This window comes from Aspergillus versicolor (assembly GCF_001890125.1).
Source record: "Aspergillus versicolor CBS 583.65 unplaced genomic scaffold ASPVEscaffold_1, whole genome shotgun sequence".
NCBI classification, from domain to species: Eukaryota; Fungi; Ascomycota; class Eurotiomycetes; order Eurotiales; family Aspergillaceae; genus Aspergillus; species Aspergillus versicolor.
The window spans coordinates 4,531,046-4,554,227 of record NW_024467524.1 but is presented as its reverse complement, the minus strand read 5'-3'; the positions used below and the strand labels follow the sequence as shown (position 1 = coordinate 4,554,227).

Sequence of the window (23,182 nt, the reverse complement as noted above, 5' to 3'; positions counted from 1 at the left end):
TGTGAATTCGAAGTTAAACCAGTCTTAGCTTTGAGGGGAATACGGAGTTATCGACTTGATCTGGTTAGTGGCAAGCAGGTCCAGGCCGTGAGAACCACGCCATCATCCATGAAGGCTAAAGATGGTGATCTGGCGCCAGGCTACGCAGTCTGTGTACGAATAGTCGTCGAAAGCACAAGTTGCTTGACTTTGCTCCGTTCAAATTTCAATTCCGATAAGGTGTTCTTGCCGTACTTGCCGTATCCTAGCCGGAGCTTAGCTCGGAAATAAACGTCCTGGGGCCGCGAGTGTACGTACGACTACACCACGGAAGGAGGGCTGGTTGATGAGCATCAGCTGAACATCACCTTGTCCAAGCCGTAATGGGTTGTAATACATACACACCGAAGAGGCTGGTACTTTATGTCTTATGAGAAAAGCAAGTCACGCAAAATATGCATAATTTACAGTCATTGCTTATTTTTCCGAGCCCTTTTACCTCACAAGGGCAATGCACAGTTCCACTTATCAACGACCAAGAATAGGATTCATGAACCTGTCCTCTCAAGTCTCAACCTCGACCAACTCAACCCCTCAGCCCACAGGGCCACCGGCTTCGGCTAGCAGCCGCCGAGCCCAGAGATTAATATTTCAGCCTGGAACTCCAACTGCATCCAAGTCCCTGAAAACAGTGGAGCCCGTGTCTGGAATCCCGAAAAAGGGCTGAGACGCCAAGTTTCGCCCGCAGATGTTGATCTCAACCTGGAGTCTCGGCAATCTCATCTGCTTGGCCGCGATGGCAGATGGAGACAGGAAGGGTTGATCGGGCGCTGGCTTGTTTATGGATGGGCAGGGACTCGTTGTCGCCCTGCATCGTAGCTGCGGCACTCCTTTGCGGTGCTGCAGTGCTTGCGGGTATTGCAGGACTGCTGTGTCGACGCCATTACAAGAACGGTAAATGTACTTGTGATTTCGACCCTTCGGGGGTTTGAGCCTGAGTCCAAGGCTGACCCTGACTCTCAACCGGAACTTGAACCTGAATGGAATTGCCGTTTATGTTCCATTTGTAGTTAGTCGCAGCGACCCCTGCTCACGGGCTGACGCTATTCCCCTCGGCGCTGTCCACTCCCTCTTGGCGAGTTGGCATAAGGCTGAGCAGCGACAGTGACCAGTGAGCTTTTCATAGAAACTGGAGACAGTCCACCAAGCCAAGTTCTTAGCATTGCACACGAAGGCCGGAATTAGAAATGATTTGTACCATGCCAGGACCCCGAGTATGCCACCTCAACGTTAGGTAACTATTTTTTTTTTTACCAGGGCGCAGCGCCGCGGCTAGTTCAACGACAGTTCGATTGGCGCACACTGCACAAAGGGAAGAAACCCACATGACGGTTTGATGGAGCTGGATCAGGGTCCTTTAGGAGCCACAAATCAGAGTGAGGGGTGTGGGCCATGGACGAGCCCTGGCGAGGATGATCGAGTCTCGTCAGTCTCAGCGAAACGACAATCGTCGCCCTGACAATCCGCCAATCCAACCCTGCAATTTCTCGCCGATGCTGAGAAGTGGGAAGGCCATGTGGATGAGGTTCCAGTTGTCCCTCATGCATGAAGTCCCGTCCGAAGCCGCCGCAGGGGACCCTAAACTCCCTTGAGGCATTGCTAGTGCTGCATTCATCGCCATCTTTGGTCTTGCCCAGCGCCCACTGGACTCTGCTGTCGTCGAGAGTTCGCCCCTGGTTCCGGCCCGAAAACTGTCCAAGTTTCGTGCTTGGAACTGAGCCTCGGCAGGATGTGAGTGGCAGGCCAAGCACTCGGCGGGTTCAATACGGATACGAAGGTTGCTCGTCGAGACTAAGGCCAAGCAAGCAGCGCGAGGGGAAAAACATTGAAACATTGAAACATTGGCGAGGGCCAGTTTCTCGGATCTTTGCTGCGAGATCTCGTCCTGGTGTCCATGGATGCGTCTGCCACAGGGTCTCGGAATCAGGGACGAAATCCACAGGCTCCTGGCTCGACATGCACTGAGACTCGAACGGGCTCGGTGTCAAGATCTAGAAGCAGTGGGACCGGGAGAGAAAATCCCGCTGACAAAGCATGGCTGGTAACTTACGGCATAAGTTTCCGTAAATTACCGCCAGCAGTGAGCGCTTTTTGAGTCAGCGCCGTGCGATCTTCAGGGTCCGGACCAAAAAAGGGTGGAACTGACCATCAGGATTAAAATCACAAAATGCCGTCCGTGGACGGTAATCTTGAAATGCACTTTCCAGTAATTTACCTTGTGCTACTCGGGGTCGGGGCTTACTCGCCCCGATCAGGGCCAGTGTGGACTTGCACTGTCAACCACACGACTTCGGATCCAGCAGCCGGGCCTTCTCCTCTGGAATCCACAATCTATTTGAAAATTTTCTTCAGGTCCAGGGGCTAGTTCAGTTCGTTCGTTTCCTGAATCGCCTGTGGAGATGGCACTGTATCACTGCTCGAAATCTTTCCATCCGGCTCGCTCTCCGACACCTGTGCCCTAATCAGCAGCAGGATCAGCAATCATGGATCAGCATACGTGATAACGCTTGACAAAAAGTATACAAGATTAGAGTACGTCCATCTATGACTCCTCCCTCTTCATCCCCGAGTCTCAACGCGTACACACTCCAATGTCCGGAATTACAATAGAACCCCCGAGAACTGACGAACTGACTTCCCCTCGTCACCCCAAAGCTACGTAAGCGGAGTCGTCACGCAGTGGGTAGCCTTTGGTGTCAAGTTCGAGTTTGTCCAAGGCCATCTCCCCAGCCTCAGGCCAATCCCAGAAGGGAAAGCACATCGTCCTGAAGACAATATTAGCCCGGCCCTTTCTCTAACGCGAAATATTTAGCTTCTACCTTTAACTTTTGAGGGGTCCTTCTGTGGCTAGTACACGTAAGCCACACACTCAAACACATCTCCAGCCGAGCGAAACGAGCTGGAGCGAGTCACGACCTGCGGATACTAATACCAAAGTAGTAGCATCCGATCAGGCAGAAACAAAGTGACAAGCCCCAGCAAACAAGTTTATGGACCCAACTAGAGAGGTCCCGAGGTCCAGAGCAGAATTAGCTCCGACCTTCATGATTCATTAAACGCCTGAGTCCTTCATCTGGAGGCATCAAGGCGTTGAGCTTGTTGATAGCTCGCTCACTTACGTAGGCGCATACGAATGCCCTAGTATAGGTGGGGTTAGCTTGTTTGTGACTTTGTATGGACAGATTGGACTTCATCAGGCGATTGGAGGGAATGCGAGGCCCCAAATGCGCTTTGCTCGGCGCCACGCGTTGTCGAGTCTGTGATGGTGCTTCATTTCAGCTTCGATGCAGGGATGGAGTTGGGGTTGGTTGGACTCGGTCTCCTGGATGAGGTGTACTCTCGTACAAGGCGACGAGTAGACGAGTAGACGAGCAGATGAGCAGTAGTAACTATCGTCCGATATACCGGCAAGGATAGGCCCTGACGGCTCTACTGCATCTGCATGATTGCGTATACTTGCATGGTTAGACGTCGTGCAGCGTATTTGGTTTTGGCGAGATATCGAAGGATGAATGGATGGTAGATGCCCACTACCGAGCTTCATGCCGTGGCATACGCAACGTCCATGGCCTAGTCAAGGTACTCTCGAGCCGTGTGCTTGAGGAGATTCTGCCTGGGTAACCTCGGCTTGATGTTGTATACTTCGTTCTAGTACCTTCAGTATCAACTACTCACCACACATCAGAGTATGGGAACTAATAGCCTCTGCAGGTCCTATGCAATCTACCGCATTAATTCCCCATACCTTGGAATTATTCCATTCTTTTGTATTTCCCTAATCTGCTTACTTTTGCAACATAGACAACGAACGATATCGAACCGAACCCATACCAAAACACAATCAACAGACAGATCAAACCAACTCCCTCTTAATCTCCCCTGCCCTTTCCATCTCCCCCAAGATACCATCAACAGTCCTCATCGCCTCCATACCCGCCGGCGCACCACAATAAACCGTCGCATGGATAACAGCCTCGCGAATCTCCAACTCGGACAATCCATTCCTCACCGCGCCGCGAACATGCATCGCCAACTCAGGCTGACGATCAAGCGCAATCAGCATCCCGATGTTCATGAGCGACCGCTGCTTCCTGTCTAGCCCCGGCCGGTTCCAGACGTGGCCCCAGGCCCATTCGGTGATCATTTCTTGCATGGGTGCTGTGAAGGCGTTGCTGTTTTGGACGGAGCGGTTTACATGGGCGGGGCCGAGGACGGCTCGTCGCGTGTTGAGCCCGGTTTCATAGTCGTAGGGATTTTGGGAATTGGTGTTGTTGTTGTTGTTGCTATTGGTATCCTGGGTAGAGGGGTTTGAGGTTGTGGTGGGGTTGGATGGTTGATTGTGGGACATTGTGGGAGAGTGTCTGGTGTTTCCCGCGGTATAGATACGAGATAAATTGGCTTGCTAATTCAGTTGATGCCAGGATTCCGACCGGTTGCTTGCAGCATTGATCGTGTTTAACGCGATGGGGATACATACAGATGGCGAGATGTCGATGGCGGGCCGGGTCGGGTGCTTGCGGAGCGATTCCGCGGTTGAATGGATGGTCTGTCTACGTCTACAATATGCTTTTATCGGGATGCCGATATAGCCTCGCGTCTCTACGCAAGTATCGATACGGGGGATCCTGTATTCCGGAGAATACATCTTCTCGGGTTTACTGTTCAAAGATACCATCCGCGGAGAATCGAAACAGTCCGGGACTCCGAGTAGGAGAAGGGCATTGAAAACATTCCTCACGCCACAGCTCCCCACCATGATTCAAGCCCCGGGAGTTAACGAGCAATGGGAGCCTGGGAGGAACCGAGGAGACCCTCGGTGGATAAACATTCTGGTGGAGGGCTCTGAGGCCATTGGAATGCGCGGGTGAGCCCCTTGTTTCAATTGATCTCACCCTGAGTCCGCAGTGAAACCGGACAACAACCCTAGAAGTGGGTTGCTTCCACTTCTAGAAAACGGAACCATTCACTATTGAGTTAATGTATACGAGACAATTCGATGCATGCGATGCCAACAGGCTCGTAGGACAGAAGAAGGTGCTGCGTGGTCAGGGGTTTGCTGTATACTTGCCGTCGCATTGGATAGCGACTGGTATGTCCATCCCTGGAAACAACGGTGCATCGCACTCATTCCTGACGAGAATCGAAAAACTCCTTGACTGCCCTTCGGGGATATATAGGGTATATCTAATGGCCAGTATCTTGTCCTATGTTTCGCAAACTCATATCTCTGTATACTTCTACCTGTACTGTACAAAAAACGCACCTCCTCTATCAGCCTCCAAAAGCCGGCACAATGACCCCGACAACATCATGGCCCTCCCTCCTCCTCGGTTTCACACTCCTCTTCTCCCCACTCGCAACCTCAATCCCCCTCCCCCTCCCAGCCAAGGACTCCAATTGCAACAACCTGAACCCTAGTTCGGGTCCCGAAACAGGGCTGCAGCCTCGATCTCCGATCCCTGACCCTGTATGTCCAGTCCCACCCATTATCCACTCCGAGCGAGCAAAGTAAAATAAACTAACAAATCGCAGCGCATGATTCCAGGCCAAACAGACGGTGTTGCAAGAATCCTTGCCGGACTAGGCCTGGAGAAATTGGCCAACCTCAACAAGCTGAATCCGGAGGAAGATACCCAGGAGCAGGAGCAGGAGCAGGCGGAGAAGAAGCAAGATGCTGTTCCAATTGACGACAGCAAGAGCAATACCCCGACTGTGACGGCTCACGACAACGAGCCGCCTGTCGACAACCAGTCTAACCGGGTGGAGCCGGTGCACGGAAACAACAAGCAAACTACGGAGAGCGCGAAGCCTAAAGACAATGAAAAGGCTAAGGACGCGAACTCGTTGAATCCAGCAACCAACACCGATGGCTACCTGGATAGTCTATTTGAGAAACTGAGGACCAAGATTCGTGAGGCCTTTAACAGCAGTGATGAGGTTACGCTTAACTAGGTTGATTGGAGTTTGTTTGTTGGACTGGATTGGAACGGGTGCTTGCTTGCTTGCTAATATCCTTGCTACGGCTGATGTTGGTGTTGGGGTTCAGGGCTGGTGGATTTGTCTTCTGAAGGTCGTTGACTGGGAGGAAGCTTAGCGTTAATGAATGACGACACGGAAGTGTTATTGTAATATTAGACATAAATAACAAATGGAATTTGATTTGCTGAATGTATCTTGATGTCCAAGTTCTCTATAACTCATTTTACCTACTTGGATCGCAACGTACAACGTGTCTGCAACAGTCATGCAGAAGTCGACTCCCCCTGGTATCTACAAACACGAAGCCATTTCATCGAGGCAGGGTTCAAGCTAGCATGTCGAATGCGTTTGAGCACCTACAGTATGATACGGATAGGGATGCCAAATATGGCGCAGTCGAATCTCGACATCTTGCGAGATGGATGCGACGAAGCCTTTGTACCAACACTCGATCATCAAGGCGTGTACTGACGTCTTCCACGAGGTAGTCCCTTAGCACTATGAATGCCATAGGACGAACAACGCGCGAACCAGGCTGATTCGGTAAAGTCCAGAAGCAGCTGCCCGCGAACCCTGACTGTCGCCTGATTCCTGGTGACACGAGTACAGTTACTCAAACGTGTAAGGAGACCCTCGCACATCAGCAGATACCATGATAACGATGAGCTCTAGGCGAGATCCGAATTGCTACCCTCGGCGACTGCCTGGAGCTACTCAGAGAACCGCCAGGCTCAGGGTTTCATCGTCAAACACCCAGTCAAGCAGTGCGACCGCCATATTGAAATCAGACCTGTAGAATAACTAGAGGCAGTTGTTAGCCTGGTTCAACAACTTTCGAAAAGAGTGTCGCGGCGAAGAAAACAATCAATCAGGTCAAGTGTAGAAGGTCAACACGCAATCTCACAACAATGCGGAGATTGTCAGAATTGCAGAATTCTTGAAAGGATCATCATTGAAAAAAAGAAGAAAAATCAAACAAAATGCATTAACTTACCCATTAGTTCAGCGGACATGCCGGACAATAGGTCGGGGGTTGTCCAACGTGTCCGTCAGTATTTGTTGTGGGGAGAAGAGAAAAAGTTGTGGGAGACTTAAAAGCAATAGCCTCATCACGTGCCAGCTGTATACTCGAATCCTCTCCAGAATCCAGACGCCAGCATCACGTCAATCAAAGTCTGGATTCACCCCAAAACTGCTCACTGCCTTGTTGACCCCGCTTTTGCCCCATCAATTAGCTCATTCATCCGACCGCAACGCTTCCCATTCCAATGGCAGATTCTCCCGGTTCCCCCCTCTCCTCCGTTGCCGACGACGATGTGTCGGATCGCGAAGACACCAAGCAGGGTGTCTCAACTCCAACATCCAATATGCCTCCCTCGAAGCGTCGCCGCACCGGCATGGCCTCTTGGGACCGTAACACACCTGTATCAACATCATTCCAGGATGAGCTGCCTCCGCCTCCATCGCCGTCGTCTTCAATATCGTCCGATACGTCCGGCGATATTCCCAACTCGCCTAGCACGCTGTCTCTCATAGGGGCAAACCAGGACGAAGACTACAGCGGCCAATGCAACGACCAGGTCACTGTGTGTCGATGGGAGGGATGCGATTTTAAAGATCTCGGAAATATGGACGACTTGGTCCAACACATTCACAACGAGCATGTCGGTAGCCGACAGAAGAAATACTCCTGCGAATGGTCCGACTGTCCTCGGAAAGGCCAAACGCACGCCAGCGGCTACGCACTCCGGGCGCACATGAGAAGCCATACAAGGGAAAAGCCCTTTTACTGCGCGCTCCCTGGTAAGGTTCCCTTTTCCATCTTTCCCCCTCTCCCTACCTTGCCTGCTTGCCTGCCCCTGCCAGTTGGCTCGCGTAACCATAAGGCAGTTTGACTAACGACAATGCTCGCAACCTCAACAGAATGTGATCGCAGTTTCACCCGCTCCGATGCCCTTGCAAAGCACATGAGAACAGTACACGAAACAGAAGCCCTGCGCCCGTCTGACCCCGTCCCGAAACGTCATGATCTCCTCTCCGCCGCAGGAACGCCGGTCGGCACTCCAGCTAGCAAGCTCCAACGCATCAAGTTGAAGCTGTCGCACCCACCCAGAGATGACTCGGAGCAATACAGCGAAAGCGTCAACGACGACACCGCCGGGACGGAAGACCTCGACGAGTTCGAAGTTCCCGAGTTCAGCTCCGACACCGGTTTCGACGATCACGAGCTTGAAATGAACCCACACCAGTTGTACAGGCTTCTCCGCCGTCAAATCCACTGGGCCGAAAAGGAAGGGGTAGATCTACGAGGCGACTGGGATAAAATCAGGCCAAAGAGGAAACAGGCGTGGTCAGAAAAGGAGGCTATATTCGATGACTTGATGGATGCCGAAGTCAGGCTCTTCAGCTCGCTCGTTGGCAATGAGGGAGCCACGGCCCCAGCTGCTTCAGCGAACGGGGTGGCTGAGAAAGAACCATCACATCCGATAGAAACCTCAGGCAATGGAGAGCACAATGGGGACTCTATCGCGACGTGAACGTTCAAGGGAATGCCCTGTTTCATCTACTTTCTACTTCTCCCTAATCAGAGACCGTATCAAGCGGTTTCCTTACACGGGTTCTATTTGTTATTATTTCTCTACTATGTATTAAGATGGCGGGTTCAATGACGGTTCAAGTCTACGCTTTTATTATTTTGATCCTTACACTATTCTGGCGCTAGTTCCATTTACTGCTTTTCCACTTGCAAGACCTCAGCCAGAGCAAAGCATGCACGCTTTAATTCACTGCAGAATACAGTACAACTTCGGATAAAATTTCGAATTCATGAATGTATTCTCAACACTTTTCATCAATTATATAAAATCAGAAGAAAAGAGCAATCTGGTAGCCAGCCACCCATTCACTCGACTTCAATCATCCATGGTATAATATCATAGAAAGCGGGATGTTGGTAGAAAATAGAAACGAAGTCTAACGACATTTCAACATATCATCCCATAATAGGCAAATGGATCATCCCCGTAGCAGCAATAGTAGGATACATGAAGATCCGGGTACACCCCCAACGCCAGCGCAGAAAGAGGCAAAGCGGATCTAGGTGAATAAGGTGGGAAATACAGCTGAACCCGGTTCGTTCCAAATATATGGTAAAAAGACAAAGGGCCAAAAGAGATATTGGAAATAAAAAACAACAACAAAGTATCTCATGCAACATCGTATCAAGTCCACCATATGGAGACCGATGTTCAAAGTTCCCTGAGGTGGACCACACCAGACGCCGTCGCCATGCTTTCCCAAGTATGCATAAATGAGGAAGAACAGGAAAGGGGAGAGTAAATGGATGAAAGTGGGAGGGGGGAAATGGGAAAATGTTTAAACAAATTTAGAAACAGCGCTTTTTGATGCATATCAAGGGAGTTCTCTAGTCCCTGTTCGAAGAGACCTTGGCTACGGCCGCTTTTTTGTGAACATCAATCAGTTTGTGGTACATTTCCTGGAGCTTGGCTCCTCCTGCGTCTTTATTCGGCCAGTAGTGAGCCGAAACATAATGCCTATACATGAGGTATTAGATCTAGATTGGTCAAGGAGAAAAAAAGAAAAATAGACGCAATTTTCAACATACCATAACCGAGTTTCAAGGGAGGAGAGAGAAGCTGAATTCTCCCCCCCAAGGTTGCTGACGATAAAGTCACCAATTTTGTTGAGCAGGCGTCTAAGCTCCAGGGCGCGTTCTGCCTTGTTGGGGAAACTGTCTTTGGTGACATCTGCGACCTTTTTGAGATCGTCACGGATCGGTTTGAAGAACCGACGTGACATGTCCTCTTTGCTCTGGGAATGGCCATTTTCACTGTTCTTGCGACGACGGACATCTTCACTTGAGCCATCGGACGGTCTGTGCCGGCGTTCAGGTTCGAGGGCAGATCTTCCTCGAGAATCGCGGTTCGGCGTATTGTGCCGCTCCATGCTCTCTCGGCCACCATGGGTGTGGGAGCGATGGCGCGTTCGATCCTGCTCTCGGTGCCCCTTACGTTGAAGAGATGGCGCAGGAGACGCTGAGACACTAGCTTGTGGGCGAGAATGGCTCTTCCGGGCATTGCGATGATGGTTTTCCACAGTTCGCTTCGTAGTAGTGCTCGACCCGTTGCTAGCCTTGTCCCTAAGGATAGACAGAAGATAATCGGCTCGCCGAACAAGGTGGACAGCGCCGGGTGATTTTGTGGTCTTGTCGTCTGCATTCAACCGCTCCGTCTTGCGCTCAACACGGTGTTCTTCCAGGAAGAATTTCTCTGCCAGTCCGAGATCGGGGTCATCCCGAATCTGCATCCAAGCACCATACCCATGGCGCGAGATACCAACGCAGAGCATGCCATCTTCTCTGGCACCCCATGGGCATGAATAATCAGGTGCTTTTGTTGCCTCCGGAACGCGGAAGTTCCTAAAATCAGGTATCGCTAGCGTTGCTTCTTTTAGTACACGCATCTCGGCGGGACGCTCAACAATAGTGTATGCATTGAGGCGTTTGACACCATGGAGGTCAAACAAAACCGCCTTCCTCTCTTTCTTGGTGAGAACTTTGCCAGCGTTTTCGAGAGCTTCTAATCGCGCCACGTCCTCCTGAACCAAAGCCGCTGCCTTGTCGGTTATCTCACGGAGTCCGCCCTTGACGGTATCCCTATCGCGTTCTGTTAGGCGTGCTTCACGTATAACCTCCTCTTCTCGATCATCAATGTCACCATAGCGTAGGAAGGCCCTAAGGAGGTGACGATACTCTTTCTCCACAAGCGGACGCTTTGGGTCTGCCTGTACATGTGAATCTGAATCATCACCATCTCCATCATTCATGCTGACCTGGACTCGTGCTTGGCGTTTGGCCTTCCGTTCTGCGCGGGTGTCCCGTTCATCCCCTGCGATAGCACGCTTGCGTGGCCGATTCTGCTCAATCATATCTGCCAAGTATCTCTCGTCCGATTTCTTCTTTTCCTCGGCTTTTATTTCTTCGAGTTGGTCCTTGGGAATTATATCATCCCACGTGAGGTCGTCAACCTTAATATCAACGTAATCAAACGCTTTAAGGAACTCTTCGCCTCCATCCGCTTGAATACCTTCAGCCTGTTCTGTTTGGTGTAACTCAGCGTTTGCGAGTACTGAATCAATGTCAAGCTGCTCCAATTTCTCCTGGTTGCCAGTTTGCTCGAACATTCTCTGCCCACGGCGCTTGAGAATTCGGGAAATGTCATCGGTAGAATTGGGTTCGCCAAGAGTGACACCTCCTCGCGCCATTCTGTTTTGAATTTCAGATGCTTCTTTATCTGTAACGCCTCTTTGGATCGTGATAAATTCCAGAAGGAGTTTGTTACGGGCTCTCTCGATCACTTCCTCCTCAACTGTGTCCTTAGACACCAAACGATACACGCTGACAGGCTTAGTTTGGCCAATACGGTGTGCTCTCGCCATAGCTTGAAGATCAGCTTGAGGATTCCAATCAGAGTCAAACAGAACCACGGTATCTGCAGTCATGAGGTTGATTCCGAGACCACCTGCTCGAGTGGACAAAATGAATGCAAAATCGCTGCTATCGGGTGCGTTATAATGCTCAATGGCAAGGCGACGTGAGGCTGAGGGTATTGTCCCATCAAGGCGCTGATATGTGTAGCCACGGTACTCCATGTAGTCTCCCAGGATATCGAGCATCTTCACCATTTGACTAAAGATCAAAACACGGTGCCCATCCTTCTTCAGCTTGGTAAGAAGCTGATCAAGAAGCATCATTTTTCCACTGCTGGTAATCAGAGCTCGCAATACGTCTTCCCGACGGGTGCTACCCTCAAGAATTTTGGCTTCCGCATTAGGAAACATGAATGGATGATTACTTGCTTTCTTCAACTCCATCATGATGTTTAGGAGTGACTGCTTTTGTCCTTTGGTGCCTTCGTTCAGCGCGGCGTAGTTTTTGGTGAGAATGTTTTTGTAATACTCCAACTGGACGTCGGAGAGTTCAACACGGATGATTTTCTCTGTCTTGGGCGGAAGATCAGACTCTACTTTTGTTTTCGTTCGGCGTAACATGAACGGTGAGATCGCCTTCGTCAGCTCGGCAAGCTTCTCGGATGCAACCTCAGAGTTCAAATCCATATCCGCATCGACTTCGACCAGGCCTGGATTCAAGAAATCTAAGAGGGCCGAAAGCTCGGCCAGGTTATTTTGAATAGGCGTACCGGTGATCAGGAGACGGGCGGGTGAGTTGAATTCGAGAAGTTTGATATATAGTTGAGACTCCCGATTTTTTAGTCGGTGAGCCTCATCAACTGCCATGAATTGCCAGTTGAATTGGCTGAGGAATGATGAGTCCACTAAAACATACTCGTAGGTGGTCAGGAGCACGTTAAACTTCGGTCGTCGAGGGTTGCCGTCCACCATGAGCTCATGTTCTTTGAGAACGTTGCGAGAGGCTTCGTTTCCATTATAGACAACGTAATTCAGATCCGGGGACCAGTTATCGAACGTCTCAGCCCAGGACGGCATTGTAGATAGAGGGACGACTACCACAAAGGGGCCTTGCTGACGTCTGACGTGGCGCAACCAACTGATAAATGCGACTGTTTGTACGGTTTTTCCTAAGCCCATCTCATCTGCAAGGACAACATTGCGATTTTTCACCCAGTTGAATGCCATGAAATTGACACCTTTGACTTGAAACTCCTTGAGTTGGCCATTCTGTAAGAAGCTCGGTGTTCCCTTGATGGGTTCGAAGGGTTTGCGACTGGCCGGGATCGACTCCTTTTTATCCGAGACCGGTGGCCGCGAGGAACGGTCTAGGAAACGGTCTATCTCGCGTTGAGCAATATGACTAACCAGCTCTTCACCTTCCCATGTACAAGAGTCATAGAAGAGGCGCTTCCATTTCACCAAATATTCTGTGCCATCTTCCCCTTCGCGCATGCCAATAACTCGCTCCACGAACTTATGATCCTCAATAGCATCCACATCCCTTTCCCGGTCGAGGTTCCATTTCTCTCGATCCTCGGGCGGTACGCCTTCGTCATAGTTCAAACGTAAGTCTTCAGCAAGGATTTTCCGGACGTAATTGTCAAGACGGCGTATACTCCGACAGTTGGCTAGGGTTTCAGTTGTCTCCCACGTCGCGTGGTAGTGGGACTTTTCTTGCCATTTGATGCAAAATTCGAACTGATGACGATCAACATCCGGGTCACTGGGATCGACGCCCTCCTTGGGACGATGATTGAGCACAATGTCTATTGCTGGGCGGTCATCTTCCACCGCATTTACCCAGTAACTCGGCGTTAAATCTTCCACATCATCCTCGAACATTGAGTCATCATCATCCTCGTTATAGTTGGAGACCCTAGCAGCATTTCTTGTTGAGAAACGAACCTCCGCATGAGAGGGAACATTATTTGCAGACGCTTGAAGTAGTCGCCGACGCTTCGCCTTGCTTGCACGAGCACGACTACCCCCATATTCATCGCTATCGGAATCGTCAGAGAATGTTGACTGGGTCGCGGAACGTGAGGGAGCTTTGGAGGATAGATGTGACGGGATAGCGCGTCGACGCTTAGAGCGAGGTGCCACGTCATCGGACTCTGAGTCTGACGATTCAGCTATTCTGCGTGTCGTACGAGCTCGACCGCTTCGACGAAGCCCGTATAAGTCAGGATTCTGTCGAATTAGGTCCGCATCATCGACAGAGGGCGATTTGCGCTTCGTGCCCCGTGTTGGTTCGGGGGAGGAAGAGTTTTCAGCAACGGATGGACTGATAGCTTTCATGCCATTTCCCACCCCAAATCCATCAGCTTCCCCCTCTGCATCGGGAGAATCGGAATTATACGAGTCGTCCGCGGGGTCTGGATCGGCGGAGGACACGGAGGCAGCGTCATCATCTTCGGGGGAATGAGGGACAGCGCTCCCATTGTCATTCGCTGGTGACTCGTCTTTGAATCTGGTAGCATCGGCGACGGGAGACACCGAATACCCATTGGTGAAGGCACTTGTGACCCCGGGTTCGGAGGTAGATGGGATCACCATGCTAGTTGCTATAGATGAAGAGAGGCATCAGCATTGTAGCTCAACAGAAGCTTAGAGATGACCATAAGACACAGGGAAGTGTAGAGCAGCGATATGCGACTCAGTTTCGGAGTATTAGAAGCTACAAAATCGGGAGAATGAGATAGGAGATGAAGATAACATGGATTGACATGATTTTGATGATGGGTTAGATGAGACGCGACGGGACGGGCACAGGAGAAAAATGGCGATTATCGCAGGCAAAGCAAGAGAAAAATCAGATCCAGTAAGAGATACAGATGTAAATTTCGACTTGACAAGGTCTACTAGACCCTAAGTCCAAGAAATATCGAGGAATCCTCAAATCTCAAGTGGGTCGAAGCAGTAGATGTACTCAAGCGGCAGCACCTGAACACGCCGAAGATGACAATGAAAATAGGAATAAATACTTACAATCCATAGCTTGGTGACCCCGGATCACCGCAAAATAAGGGAAAGAATTGTGAAAAAAAAATAATAAGAAAGGTGGGGGAAGGGGAGGGGGTGGATGGGATGAGACGGTGGAGAGCAGCAAAGGAATGATGGGAGGCCGCTGAGAATATGATGAGGGAGTGTTAGAGGGAAGAGAGTTGAACGTCGGGCTGGGGGACGGGCGAGTCACAGTGAAGGGATTGGCTGCTGGCCTGAGGCTTCAGGCTGCACTGTCATACCAAGCCCCATTAGTGTTAGTCAATTCACAAGCGAGTTCATTCTTGTGTTAGTGGCGGCTTCTAGTCACGTGCAAAACGGTTCGGATCAATATTAGATCCGACGAAGTTTTGAAGGTCGGGCGCTCATCCAATCAGACTTCAAGCAAATAATAGGTCCTGATGCCTGAGGCATTAAACGGTGCCCACAATGAGCCGGGCATCGATTTCTGTCGCGAGAGCCCCTCCTCGTTGAATCCACGCAACGTCTTCCTCTTCTTGAATCCGGTGGTTGCTGCGCGGATATCTGGTATCGTCAACTTCAGGCCCACAAATTCGTCGCTGAATAGGCCCTATCCCGCTGGTCCAGTATCCGCATCTGTGGGCTTTGTTCTCTTCTTCCGAGACCTATATTTTGCTCTGGTTTTTCATATTTGCCTCACGACCCCGTCAACACCATGTCGGACAAGCTTACCCGGTATGAACGTCCCAACCCGACGATACTGATTTCGTAGCTGACATCTTGATTTCTTCTAGTATTGCCATTGTCAGCACTGACAAAGTGAGTCTTGAATGCCCCGCTAACCATAAGAGAGCGTCATATACTTATACCAACGCGTTTGTTACAGTGCAAGCCCAAGGTGAGCGGAAATTTCCAAATCGGTCTACTATTTACCGCAATTTCGCTGACTCTTCCTGTCTTTACTATAGAAATGCCGTCAAGAATGCAAAAAGTCCTGCCCCGTTGTCCGCACCGGAAAACTTTGCATCGAGGTCACTTCCGAGTCCAAGATCGCTTTCATCTCCGAGCGCCTATGCATTGGTTGCGGTATCTGCCCGAAGAAATGCCCGTTCGGTGCTATTCACATCATCAACCTGCCGACCAACTTGGAAAGCCAAGTCACCCATCGTTATTCCGCCAACAGCTTCAAGCTTCACCGTCTTCCTATGCCTCGTCCCGGTCAGGTTCTCGGTCTTGTTGGAACAAACGGTATTGGAAAGAGTACTGCTTTGAAGATTCTCAGTGGAAAATTGAAGCCCAACCTCGGACGTTATGAAAACCCACCAGACTGGGAGGAGATCCTCAAATACTTCCGTGGTTCCGAACTGCAGAGTAGGTCTATTTGCGTTTGTCCCTAACTAAAAAATCCATATCTGACCTCTTTAGACTATTTCACGAAGGTGCTTGAGGACGACTTGAAGGCTGTGGTCAAGCCTCAGTATGTTGACCAGATCCCTCGAGCTGTGAAGGGCCCTACCAAAAACGTCGGGGACCTCATCAAGGCCCGCGCCCAAATGGACAACATGGAAGAAACCTTGAACAACCTTGGTATGTCGCGAATCGGCCAAGGAGTTATAATGTTACTAACCGTCCAATACAGAACTTAGACAGGTTCAGAACCGTGATATTGATCACCTTTCAGGAGGAGAGCTTCAACGGTTTGCCATTGGTCTAGTTTGCGTCCAAAAAGCAGATGTGTAAGTGCTTCATCTATGTATAAAAGACACCCTTGGGTGCTGACGAACCGAAAAGCTACATGTTCGACGAGCCGTCCTCATACCTTGATGTCAAGCAGCGTCTCGCCGCCGCCCGCTCTATCCGGGACCTCCTGCGTCCTGACGACTACGTCATTGTTGTTGAGCACGATTTGTCTGTCCTTGATTATCTTTCTGATTTCATTTGCGTGCTATATGGAAAGCCCGCGGTCTACGGTGTCGTTACCTTGCCAGCTTCGGTGCGTGAAGGTATCAACATCTTCTTGGATGGTCACATCCCAACAGAGAATCTTCGATTCCGTGAGGATTCTCTCACCTTCCGTCTGACTGAAGCCGGTGACGACTTCATTCTCGACAAGTCTCGTGCGTTTACCTACCCGAGTATGGAGAAGACCCTCGGAAACTTCCACTTGAAGATCGAAGCCGGTGATTTCACTGATTCTGAAATCGTCGTCATGATGGGCGAGAATGGAACTGGAAAGACCACATTCTGTAGAATGCTTGCGGGTGCCGAGAAGCCTGACGGAAACGTTACCATCCCTCGCATGAACATTAGCATGAAGCCTCAGAAAATTACCCCCAAGTTCCAGGGAACTGTCCGTCAACTCTTCTTCAAGAAAATCAAGGCTGCTTTCTTGTCGCCGCAGTTCCAGACCGACGTTTACAAGCCTCTTAAGATCGACGACTTCATTGACCAGGAAGTCCAGAACTTGTCCGGTGGTGAACTGCAGCGTGTCGCCATTGTGTTGGCTCTTGGAATGCCCGCTGATATCTACCTCATCGACGAGCCCAGCGCCTACCTCGACTCTGAACAGCGTATCGTGGCAGCCAAGGTCATCAAGCGTTTCATCATGCACACTAAGAAGACTGCGTTTATTGTGGAGCACGATTTCATCATGGCTACTTATCTCGCTGACCGTGTCATTGTGTTCGATGGCAAGCCCTCCGTTGATGCGCGTGCCAATACTCCTGAGTCACTGGTTACTGGGTGCAACAGCTTCTTGAGGAGCCTTGATGTTACTTTCCGACGTGACCCCAACAGCTACCGCCCTCGTATCAACAAGTATAACAGTCAAATGGACCAAGAGCAGAAATTGAGTGGTAACTACGTAAGTGGAAATTTTCTTTTGATCCCCAGCCATTATGCTAACACTATATTCTCACAGTACTTCCTGGAGGAGGAGAAATGAAGAGGGCATCCCAAAGAGGAATGACCGCGAGCCTAACAGGCGTGACGGCCGCGACTCCGACCAGCGACGTCATCGTCGCAGGCACAGGAGAATCCTTCGGTTAGGGGCGTTCTTCGGCGTTACCAAGGCATCAGCGGCTCAGCTAAAGCGGTGGCCCCGTCGCGGCCTTGAGGTTTGCAGTGATGCGGAGGAAGCGTCCGAGGAGAATGATGAAGAGGACGACGTCGTGGCGACAAGTATAGGTCAACTCACAGCAGTTATGTGGTTTCTCTACTCAGTGAGAGTAAGCGAGCCCATACGTGCCTCAACTCCAGATATGATCTTTCCCCAAGGAAAAGCCGATCGTCGCCCATCATCAACCCCTCTTCCGCCCCTTCGCAGATGCTATGTCAAGCAACATTCGATTCTCGAACTATTATAGTTTCCGCAGTGGCAGTAACTGAAAGACACTGGGTTTTTTTTTCTTGCATGTTCTATATCAGACCTGGGTCTTGTTATTTCATGGGTAACGGCTTTCTTTTTTTTTTTCTCGGTCGGCATGATTGATACCGCTGGAGTTGGGTTGAGCCTGTTCAAAAGTTTCTTCTGACTGCTGCACCGCCATACAGGGCCACCGTTTTCGTTTACTAGTATTCATGATTCTCCTGCCAAAACCAGTAAATACTATTAAAAATATTATTATTATGCAGTATTGCAGAGTGGACACTTTGTAGTTGTAGAAGAGAAAAGTTCTTCATTCTACCGGACCACCATGGACAGGAATATATATAAGTACCCTGTCCGTTTCTCCAGGACCAACATTGTGAATATACAAGGGTATCGTTGTTTACATCACGACACCAAAATTCGCTGGATGCAGATAGCACAATGGATAAGTATGCAAGTCATTATAGATAATTAGTTCATATTTTGGGTTATAAGTAATGGGTTCCGCGATGTTACAAACTGACATTGCCCATAGCGTCCAAATATACTAATTTCGTAGTTTGTACTAACACCACAGTTACTCCTCCTCAATCTCACCCTCCTCGCTACCAGAGTGCACAGCCTTTTCCTCTTTCGCTTCATCTGTAACGGTAGGCGTCCGCTCTCGACGCTCTCTATCCTTTCGAGCGCCGTTGCTACGATCACGACTATCACGCCTGTGACGCTTGGCGGAGCGACTCGCAACGCTCTCCGTGTCGCTATCGCGTCTACGCCTGCGGTCATTGCTAACAACGCTTCGGGTATCGCCGCCGTAGTCGAGCTCGTCGCGACTGCCGCGTGGGTCACCGCGTGTTCGATAGAGGCGTTCCCGCTCGTCTTCACGATCACGGCGCTCGCGATCGTAAGGGCGGCTGCTTCTCTCGCGGTCATGATCTCGACGATCCCTGTCGCGGTCGCGCTCGTCCCATCTCTCCCGAACGGGTGACAGACCGCTAGTCTTTCGGTAGGACCGTTCGCGATCGGCTTGGGCCTTTCGGCGATCGGCTTCGTAGGCGTCTGGTTCGGGAGTCCGGCTTTGACGACTGGAAGGCCTTCGTCGTTCGCCTCGGTATGAGGTGCCGCTGCGGTAGTCACGATCACGGTCACGGTCACGGCGACTGCCCCGGTCTCTGTCGCGTGATTCACGGTCCCTTTCTGCGTCTTCTTCTTTCTCTTTTAGGCGGCGGATGACCTTCTCGAAGGCGGTTTGGCGGAGATCGTCAGATTCAAGGGACCTATATTCCTCGTATTTCTCCAGTCTGGGTTTCACCTGGTCCCATGTGTCGGTTGACCGGAGAGGAGGTTCCAGGCGCTTCAGCCGTGAGCGCAGAGCGTCAATAGCACGTCTTTGATGGCGATCTGCGGCATGCTTTTCTTCTTCATTGCGACGGAAGGCCTTCTCCTGAATGCGTTGGAAGATGACCTGAAGAATATCAGGGTCAATATTTGCCGTCCGGCGGTCTGAGAGTACAATGTCATTGAACTCATCGAAGCTGGTTTTGGAAGTAACGTCAAATCGTTTATCCTAAAACGAGGTTAGTCTTTCTCAACCAAAGTGATACCGCTACTACTGTTACACTCACATCAAGGACGTCTAAGACATCATTGCGTGGTCCGCGTAGAGTCCGTTCTTCCTCTTCAATCACATCCCAGAAGAGATCCAAAGGAGACGAGCCAGAGTGTCCAAGGATACCAAGGTAGCGAGGGTCTTCGCGTATCGATGGGTAAATATTAGACCACTTACTGCCAGCTTTGATAACGCCCTTGGACCTCAATTCCTTGAGCAAGTCAATAAACTGTTCACGCGCATGGCGTTCCTTCCTGGCCTTCGCCGCTTTCTGCTGCTGACGGGCATCGTTGAAGGCGCGCTCAAGAGACTTGATATGGTTCTCGAACGCGGTCAAAATGTCCGACTTGCTGAGGGTCTTGAACTTATCCTCATTTTGAACTCTCTCGTTTGATTGGATGATGTTTTGAGCCTCGGACCATCGGGTGTAGGGCTCAAGGTCCAAGGACTTTAAGATTGTAACAAGATCATCCATGGCAGCCTTGCGCACTGCAGCCTCCTGTTCAACATGCTCCTTTTTGAGTTCTACAATGTATTCCTCGAAGAGCTGTCGCCGTTCATTTTCATCATTGGTCGACCTGAAGATGGTCTCGCCTTCGATGATGGGACGGATTGTCTTCCATCGGCTATAATGCTTAATTTCAGGGTGACGTTTCAACATAGTATTGAAATCTGCTCTGAGCTTAGCGAATCTCTCTTTCGCTCGGTCTTTTTCCTGCAAGCGAACCTCGACCGCATATTTCTCGAAGGCTGCCTTGCGGTCTCTGGGGTCTTTGAGAGCGCGGTACTGGGAGTCTTTGATAGTTTCGCGCATGGTTTGCTCCCATGTCCAGTCAGGCTGGACATTGTGGCGCTTGAGCATCTTCATGAATGCTCCCTCGGCTTCTTCCAGAGATCCATAGTCCGGTTCTTGTGTTGCTCCTAGCATGGAACCAGCTGCAATGCCATTGACATCGCCAGCACCAAAGCCTCCACGGGTATCGTTGTATCCTCGGTCATAGTCATCGCGATCACGCGTTTGGGGGTAGGAAGAGAATGAGCTAACTCCGCCGGCAACGAACGTTGGGGCCCTAAACAGGAATTGATAAGTACAATATATAAAACAGGACGAGGATGAATCACTTACGCGGCAGGTGGAGGCTGCGCCGCCTGAGCCTGCGCCAACGCATTTTTGTACACCTCTGGCATTTCCCATGTACTCTGCTTGGTCTCCGAATTAGACCAGTACTTTCGCCCACCCTCAGCAGTATACTCTTTCCACGGCTGATTCGCCAAAGCCCGCTGTGAACAGAGTAAACTGTTAGAAAACTAGATAAATATGCGAATGAAAACCACACTAACCTCGACAGGCGTCATCAACTCGGCGGGTTTTGCCCATTGTGTCGCTTTCGTCTGAACGTTGTAGTAATAGGTTCTCCCTTCAGCAGTACGGGCTTCCTGCCATAAAGGAGCAGCGCCGCCAGGCGCACTCATTGGGTTCATCTTGCAGCTTCAGACGAACCTCTTGATGTCGGCGTTGTTCGGATTGCTATCTTGCCCAACGAGGTTCGGGGAAAATTAGATCGTCAAGAAGCTCCTCGGGCTCCGTGTGTTTGTCCTGTTTGCATTATTTCCCGTCCCCCAACATCGCGCCGCCTCATGCTAGGTTCCAAAGAACAACCCCCGATTGCGAGTAAATGCATGGTGAGTGCAGTCCATAGTCGGCGCTTATATTGAGCCATTTCTGATTACGAATTTTAGGTGGACATGCGACTGCCCCCCCCGCTATGCCTAGTTTCGATGTCCCTGGCGAGTTCTTGAGACATGCTGTTCTAGATACTGTTGTCCCACATGCATCAAACATCGATCTAGAAGGGGCGTTGACGTCTGCGCTCGAAGACGGTGCAGAAGATCTTCCGTCTGTCCTTTCAAATATACCCCAGCGGTCCATTTTGTTCTTTGGTAAGATATTATCTGGTATCCTCACCGAGCTTTATCTCTTACTCATATACAGCCTGGTATAGATGAATTCTGCACCGCCCGCGTTGTCCTAAGACTCTCCAATTGCTCCCAAAGCAGCTTAAGATCACATCTCCAAAATCTCGATATACGTGTCGATGTCTTTGCCATTGACCCTGCGGAGGCTGTCGCCGAGAACCCAACGCCTACGCGGGACCTTATCTTCTCAGGGGTTGTAGACACACAGGCGGACCCGCTAGTCGTTGTAAACGAGTTTGAAGGTGAATCTGGAGAAGGAAACCATATATATGTTATCTGGAACGTTGAGACTTTCCTCAGTAAGGACTTCAACCCTGATGCTCTGGAAATTGGGCTAACCGTGACTCTTTAGAGCGCCCACGTATCCGCATTCAACACCCCTCCATAATTTTTATTGCCAACGCCAGCCTTAATCCGGCGGAAACTCGACATGACGCTCGTGAGGATACATACCTACCGTCTCTGGTCCCTGCTTCTACGAATGTGTTGCAGCCTCTCACAACAGACTCCGCCTTCGGTCACAAGGACCCTTTCCTTCCAGCTTCTAGGCTTTTGCGAGTCGTGCCCGCAAAATATAGTGAAGACCCTATATACAATGTGCTACAAGAATCAGGACATCCGACACGGATAGTGCCCGCTGCCAGTGCACGAATACGTTATTCTAGGTTGAATTCGTTTTCCAGTCGACCGACAACCATCGCGAACCTTGATTTCGAAGTTACGCCTTTCTTGAATTGTGAGGTGGTTTTTGACAGGGCAGATCTTCGGCTATCGGATGGGTCAATTGAAATACTGACAGATGGGACGGGGCTTGTCCCGCCCGTTACATGTCACCCACGAGACGATATCACTTTGATGTACAAATTAACCCCGGAGTATGGGCCAGACTCGAGAGATTCGACTACGGTGCTTGTGAGCACGTTGGAAATATCTCTGGAAGCCGTTATCAACGTATCAGAGAACTGCAACCCTCGGATCTTGATGCAATGGACGACGAATATCGATTTTTCGCTAGCGCTTAACCCAAATTTCGGTGCTCCAGGCCAAGCCTTACAGCGGACTAACCGGCCTACAAGTCTTTCAACTCTACCAAGTCAGGCTGGAACTGTACCTGGAGGGAATCAATCAAACCGAACGTCTTTAAGGGAGCGGGCGTATTCTGTAACAGAAAGTATGGGCGTGACCATGTCTTTTACGGGCCCTCAGACTGTGGACGTTGGGAAGCCATTCTCCTGGAGTGTTTTCATCGTGAACCGCTCGGCAACACCTCGAAAATTCGCCATGATTGCCATACCTCGACGGAAGGTAGCTAATGCGAGAGGGCATGTAGCCCGGCCATCGTCCTCGTCAATGACAACCCGTCGCAGTGATCAAGTTGCGGAAGCAGTGACAGACGACAATATCGTTCACGCCATGCAGAAGAGTGTGGCTGGCCAGGAGGCAGATCTTGTTTGCTTGAGCACAGACGTGCGCGTTGGGTAGGTCTTCTCTATGACCCTATGAATATGGCGGGTAGAGCTAACAACTTTTGCGTTCTAGTCCATTACTGCCTGGAACTTGTTTTGAGACCGAATTGAAGTTCCTCCCCCTAGCGCTGGGCTCTTTACGGCTGGAATCAGTACGCCTGATTGATGTAAATACCAACGAAACAACTGATATCAAGGATCTCCCGGATATTTTGTCCCTGGGGCAGAATACATAGCTTTACGACTAGAAAATGATGACTGAGTTTGGACGAAGATAAACTCACTCGCTTG

At 50.4% G+C, this 23,182-nt stretch overlaps 7 protein-coding genes across 7 annotated transcripts; 4 read left to right on the top strand and 3 right to left on the bottom strand.

Annotated features, from left to right (window-relative positions):
• Positions 1 to 3,753: 3,753 nt before the first annotated feature.
• ASPVEDRAFT_36940 (uncharacterized protein) lies at positions 3,754 to 4,611 on the bottom strand. Its single transcript, XM_040811332.1, has one exon. The coding sequence runs from the start codon at positions 4,385 to 4,387 to the stop codon at positions 3,893 to 3,895; it is 495 nt and encodes a 164-aa protein (XP_040663283.1). The 5' UTR covers positions 4,388 to 4,611; the 3' UTR covers positions 3,754 to 3,892.
• Positions 4,612 to 5,332: 721 nt separating this feature from the next.
• Positions 5,333 to 5,991, top strand: ASPVEDRAFT_24471 (uncharacterized protein; the record flags this gene model as incomplete). The annotated part of the gene is made up of 2 exons (XM_040809674.1): positions 5,333 to 5,506; positions 5,572 to 5,991. The coding sequence occupies 2 exons, from the start codon at positions 5,333 to 5,335 to the stop codon at positions 5,989 to 5,991; spliced, it is 594 nt and encodes a 197-aa protein (XP_040663282.1).
• A 1,200-nt stretch (positions 5,992 to 7,191) lies between these two features.
• Positions 7,192 to 9,031, top strand: ASPVEDRAFT_36933 (C2H2-type zinc finger protein). The gene is made up of 2 exons (XM_040811331.1): positions 7,192 to 7,821; positions 7,942 to 9,031. The coding sequence occupies exons 1-2, from the start codon at positions 7,287 to 7,289 to the stop codon at positions 8,553 to 8,555; spliced, it is 1,149 nt and encodes a 382-aa protein (XP_040663281.1). The 5' UTR covers positions 7,192 to 7,286; the 3' UTR covers positions 8,556 to 9,031.
• A 411-nt stretch (positions 9,032 to 9,442) lies between these two features.
• On the bottom strand, positions 9,443 to 14,064 carry ASPVEDRAFT_79227 (chromatin-remodeling ATPase CHD1; the record flags this gene model as incomplete). Its single annotated transcript, XM_040816668.1, has 2 exons — positions 9,443 to 9,572; positions 9,644 to 14,064. 2 exons carry the CDS (start codon positions 14,062 to 14,064, stop codon positions 9,443 to 9,445), a joined length of 4,551 nt encoding a protein of 1,516 aa, XP_040663280.1.
• Positions 14,065 to 15,578: 1,514 nt separating this feature from the next.
• On the top strand, positions 15,579 to 17,607 carry ASPVEDRAFT_297845 (uncharacterized protein). Its single transcript, XM_040810272.1, has 5 exons — positions 15,579 to 15,847; positions 15,898 to 16,059; positions 16,112 to 16,208; positions 16,264 to 17,335; positions 17,393 to 17,607. Exons 1-5 carry the CDS (start codon positions 15,784 to 15,786, stop codon positions 17,414 to 17,416), a joined length of 1,419 nt encoding a protein of 472 aa, XP_040663279.1. The 5' UTR covers positions 15,579 to 15,783; the 3' UTR covers positions 17,417 to 17,607.
• Positions 17,608 to 18,419: 812 nt separating this feature from the next.
• On the bottom strand, positions 18,420 to 20,930 carry ASPVEDRAFT_119203 (snoRNA-splicing protein PRP40; the record flags this gene model as incomplete). Its single annotated transcript, XM_040805672.1, has 4 exons — positions 18,420 to 19,406; positions 19,465 to 20,518; positions 20,575 to 20,729; positions 20,790 to 20,930. 4 exons carry the CDS (start codon positions 20,928 to 20,930, stop codon positions 18,420 to 18,422), a joined length of 2,337 nt encoding a protein of 778 aa, XP_040663278.1.
• A 194-nt stretch (positions 20,931 to 21,124) lies between these two features.
• On the top strand, positions 21,125 to 23,127 carry ASPVEDRAFT_79224 (TRAPP trafficking subunit Trs65 domain-containing protein; the record flags this gene model as incomplete). The annotated part of the gene is made up of 5 exons (XM_040816667.1): positions 21,125 to 21,131; positions 21,189 to 21,389; positions 21,452 to 21,724; positions 21,778 to 22,903; positions 22,965 to 23,127. The coding sequence occupies 5 exons, from the start codon at positions 21,125 to 21,127 to the stop codon at positions 23,125 to 23,127; spliced, it is 1,770 nt and encodes a 589-aa protein (XP_040663277.1).
• Positions 23,128 to 23,182: the final 55 nt, after the last annotated feature.